The sequence below is a fragment of the Pygoscelis adeliae genome, unplaced genomic scaffold, assembly GCF_000699105.1.
Source record: "Pygoscelis adeliae isolate BGI_AS28 unplaced genomic scaffold, ASM69910v1 Scaffold253, whole genome shotgun sequence".
In the NCBI taxonomy this organism is placed as follows: domain Eukaryota; kingdom Metazoa; phylum Chordata; class Aves; order Sphenisciformes; family Spheniscidae; genus Pygoscelis; species Pygoscelis adeliae.
This window is the reverse complement of record NW_008824412.1, coordinates 479,108-483,065: the sequence shown is the minus strand read 5'-3', so window position 1 is coordinate 483,065 and position 3,958 is coordinate 479,108. Positions and strand designations below refer to the sequence as shown.

At 58.6% G+C, this 3,958-nt stretch overlaps 1 protein-coding gene across 1 annotated transcript in view; it reads left to right on the top strand.

Annotated features, from left to right (window-relative positions):
* The window catches only part of LOC103914144 (protein CEPU-1-like), a 157,177-nt gene that overhangs the window by 151,199 nt on the left and 2,020 nt on the right, over positions 1 to 3,958 (top strand). The window contains 1 exon segment of the mRNA XM_009320749.1: positions 1,630 to 1,781. Within this exon segment, the coding sequence (XP_009319024.1) occupies positions 1,630 to 1,781 (152 nt within the window).

The following is a 3,958-nucleotide window of genomic DNA, read 5'->3' as shown; positions in this document are numbered from 1 at the left end:
CGGTGCGCTCGGGGGGGTGGGGGCCACCCGCGGCCCCCGCCGCTCGTGGCAGGAGCTGCCGTCGCTCGGTATCTATTAAAAGCAGGCCAGGGCTTTATATTTAACTCAGCGCTGTCTGCGTGGTGGAAAATAGATGAGGGGCATTTGAGGGGGGGTGGATTTTTGCAGGTGCCTCTGTCAGACGGGTTTTGGCCTCCATCTGGCTAGGCAGCGCGGGCGGGATCGCTGCTGCCCGTGCCTCTGGTTTACGGTCTCATGGTAAATCCCCGCTTGGGTGAAGTATAATGGCCAAAAGCGATATTGGCAGTGCAAATCCAAGTGCTTAGGAGTGGATGGAATCCCTGTCATCTTTTTAAACGCTTTGGCCAGAAGGCAGCATCACCTTCTTGCTCTTGGAAAGGCGGAAGAAATGTGGTGTCGGTCAAGGGACAGGGTTTGCTACGCCGCAGAGATGGCCTGCCCAGTGCTGGGGTGAAAGTCACCCTTTTAGGTCAACCGGCAGCTCCCATTGTCCCACCAAAGCAGCAGCACAGGGCCGTGACTGGGGAGCGAGGAGCGGAGCAGCGCAGCCAGGGGTAGGGTCCCACTCTGTCTCTCTCTGACCCCAGGCAAAGCTTTTTTAACCCATTTTTGCATTGCTTCTCCCTGGGAAGCCTAGAGGGGCCGTGGTGCATCCAAACACAGGACGAGCCATGCAGGTCACTAATAAGGAGGCATGTTTTAGCCGAAAAAGATGCTACAGTAGCTACAGGGGAGGCTGGGGCCACCTGCCTAGGCTGTTTTGGGAGGAAAGGAGCAGGCGGAGTGTACAAAGTGGCGGATGTTTGCTTGGCAGATGAAAGGCTTCGCTCAGAAGTAGGTCAGATCACGAGGGCCCGTGAAGCGGCGGCAAGAGCGGGCTCAGCCCGCCCGGATCGGCAGTCAGAGCCTGGCAGGGGTGATAATGGGGATCCAGCACATCCCAGGAGGAATTAGCAAGTAAAAGAGCCGCAGGAGCGAAGCGGGAGGTGGACACCAGTTCAGGGAAGTCAAAGCACTTGGTTAAGGCTTCACCGTTTGCGATGGCTGAGAAGTGCCTCCCCCTTACGTGGTGCAGAGCTTGCCACGGTCTCGGCATTTGGGTCCACCAAAGCATGCTGCCATCCCCATCAGGGGCGTGTGGGGAGCTGACGGGGGTCAGGGAAGGGGAAGGTGCGAGAGGGCATCCCACAGAGCTGGGAGGACCACGGAGCCCTCGAGGCCAACGAGAGCCAGGCTCTTCCGCTGGGTGGGAAGGAGCCTTTCCCAGGTACCCTCCTTGGGCGTGTGAGCATCCCGCCCTCTGCACGGCATTTGGCAAGCCCCAAAGCCATCCCCTTCAGCAGTGACTGCATCTGTGAGGATGCCTGTAGGCATCACGGGGACGGTGTGGGCTGGCAGCTAAGGGACGAGACCCAGCAGAGCAGCGTACATCTCCCATATCTCTCCCGATACCTTCCTTTCTCCCTCTTCATGCCTGACCTTGCATGTCCCTCCTAAGCTTGATGTCCCTGCTCTCAGGCAGGACCAAGGGATAGCAGGTCATGGAAAATAGCGGGTACTTCTCCTCCTGACTCCCCATGACCCTCTCCCTTTATGCCTTTCTCCCAGGCTGGCTGAAGGACAGAAAGGACTGAAAGTGGAGAACAAAGCCTTCGTCTCCAAACTGACTTTCTTCAACGTCTCCGAGCAGGACTACGGCAACTACACCTGCGTAGCCTCCAACCAGCTAGGAAACACCAACGCCAGCATGATCCTCTACGGTGAGTAGTGCCGAGGGAGCTGGCTGGGGAGGGGGCACGGCTTAACGGTGAGACCGCCGACGTGTGAGACACGGGAAGGGTCTCTCTTGTCTTTTGGGGGAGAGGTGCGTTTGCTGCTGATTCTTTCTGCCCCGGCACGTGGGTTGGAGGTCATGGCGAGCCCAGGGAAAGTGTGAAAGCCTCCAAACCTAACTCCTGACTCAGGCCCCATGTCTGCCACTGCTCTGAGGTGTTTGGCACCGTGTTCGGGGTCCGCTGTCGATGCAAAGTTAGGACTTGGCTGCAGGTTTCCATCTTCTCGCTCTGACAAATACCTAGAAGAGTCTCTGTTTCAAGGCATCCTCCTGTGTTGATCGGTGGGAGGGGAAATGGCGCTCAGGGTCGTCGCGGCAAACCTTCAGGACCACGCTGCAGGCTGCCATGCCATGCACCCCGTGCCCGCCCGAGAACAAACGGCCCCCGTGGCTCTGCCACCTTCCAGGTCGTGTTTTCCACTCCTGCCAAGCAGATATATTCTTACTGACAGTGCCAGTGAGAGAGAGGTGGGAAGGTGCAGAGGGCAGGGAATGGGAGCAGCTTTGTACCCTCATCCGGGGGCTGTTTTCTCTGTGTGCCGGAGCGGTGGTGAGAGCGGTGGGTGAAGACCGGTCGTCCCCTCGTACCCCCCTCACGGCCGGGAAGGGCTGTAATCACTCGACACATTTGTCAAGCCTCTTCAGGCAGCAGCAGAGCCAGAGCAGAGGGTCGTGCTCCCCAGATCCTTCTCACAGCCACTGAGAGCCGGCGATAGACGGCAGACCTTGTCCCCGGCCACTGCCGTGGGGATATTTCCCTGCCAGGGATATGGGGCAGGCGGTCCTCACTGCTAAACCATATGGGAGAAGTGGGGCTTGGAGACCTCCGTCCTCTCCTGACGTCACCCCGACATTGTCCTCCTCCTTGCCACCCTCCCTCCCCCTGGCAGACCCACCCCATGGCGAGCGCTGACCATGGGTGCCATTAATACCAGTCTGTGGTAAGTGAACCACGGGGCCGTGCGGAGGTTGGCGTTAATCACCGCTAAGAGCGTTTGATGGAAAGCACCGGTTTCCTACGGCCTCGAGCCATCCTGGTATTGCAAACCCTTTCCTAGCGTGTACAAAGGATTTAATTAAACCCACAGAGACCGTGCAGGAGACCCCCTCTTCCGGAGGAGAGACGGGGCTGGAGCGCAGCAGTGTCCCGGTGGGTCCAAACGTGGGGCCTCAGCCAGCTTGTAGGCGTGCGATGGTTGCAAGAAGTGGAAGGAAAACCCAGTAAGAGAAAGGAAGCGTTGCGGGGTAGGAGGAAGGCTGTCCCTGGAAAGCCGGTCTCTTTGCCGCTGTCCTCCGGCGTATCTTTGCAGAAGGCAGTGCCCATCTCGTGTCTTCCTTCTGTTGTCGTGTACGTGCGTGAGAAGCTTTTCTGGTTCAGCGTGACCAGCTTGGCAGGGGCTGGGTAGGTGCTTCTGTGGTGTTTGTCACCCTTTTGTAACGGCCCTGCGGTGTGTTGTGTCACTCCCCCCTCTAAAGCAGCACACCCTTTTTTCCTCACGGATAGTTTTGTTCTCCCTGGAAGGGGGACGATGTATTGGCAACCAGTTGCCATCATCCCAGGCATCTCCATCGCCCTGGGCACGTCCCATGTCGGTGTCTTTGCAAAGTCACAAATCGTCGATCGTCATGTAATTTTTCTCTTCTGTTGTTTTCTCCCGGAGCGCACAAGCTCAAGCAGCGTACGCCGGGCAACTTGCAAGGCTCTGTGCTGCAAAGCATTGTGTCCCTGGCTGTTCTGCCTTGTCTTTTCCTCGCCTCTTGTTATTGTATGTCTGGAGAGGAGCAGAGGGGGTGACGAGCTTTCCCTGTCCCCAGGTCCCTCGGTGGGGCGGCTCAGGGCTAGGAAGCTGGGCGCTTGGCGGTGCAGAGCACACCGGGATAGCGGGCAGTCCTGAAGTATGCGTCGGGTTGTTTAACGCATCGTTGCAGCATGGTGAGCAAGGTGTGTTGAGACCCTGGGAAGCAACGTCTGCTTCTCGCTATCCTCGGGGGGGGAGGCTGGATGTGGTTCGGGGAGCCCCAGGCCGGGGAAGCGGTTTCTCTGGGGAGAGTGGAGGATGCCGGGCTTTCCCGGGAAGCGCGCTCCGCAGCCGCAGGGCCTCG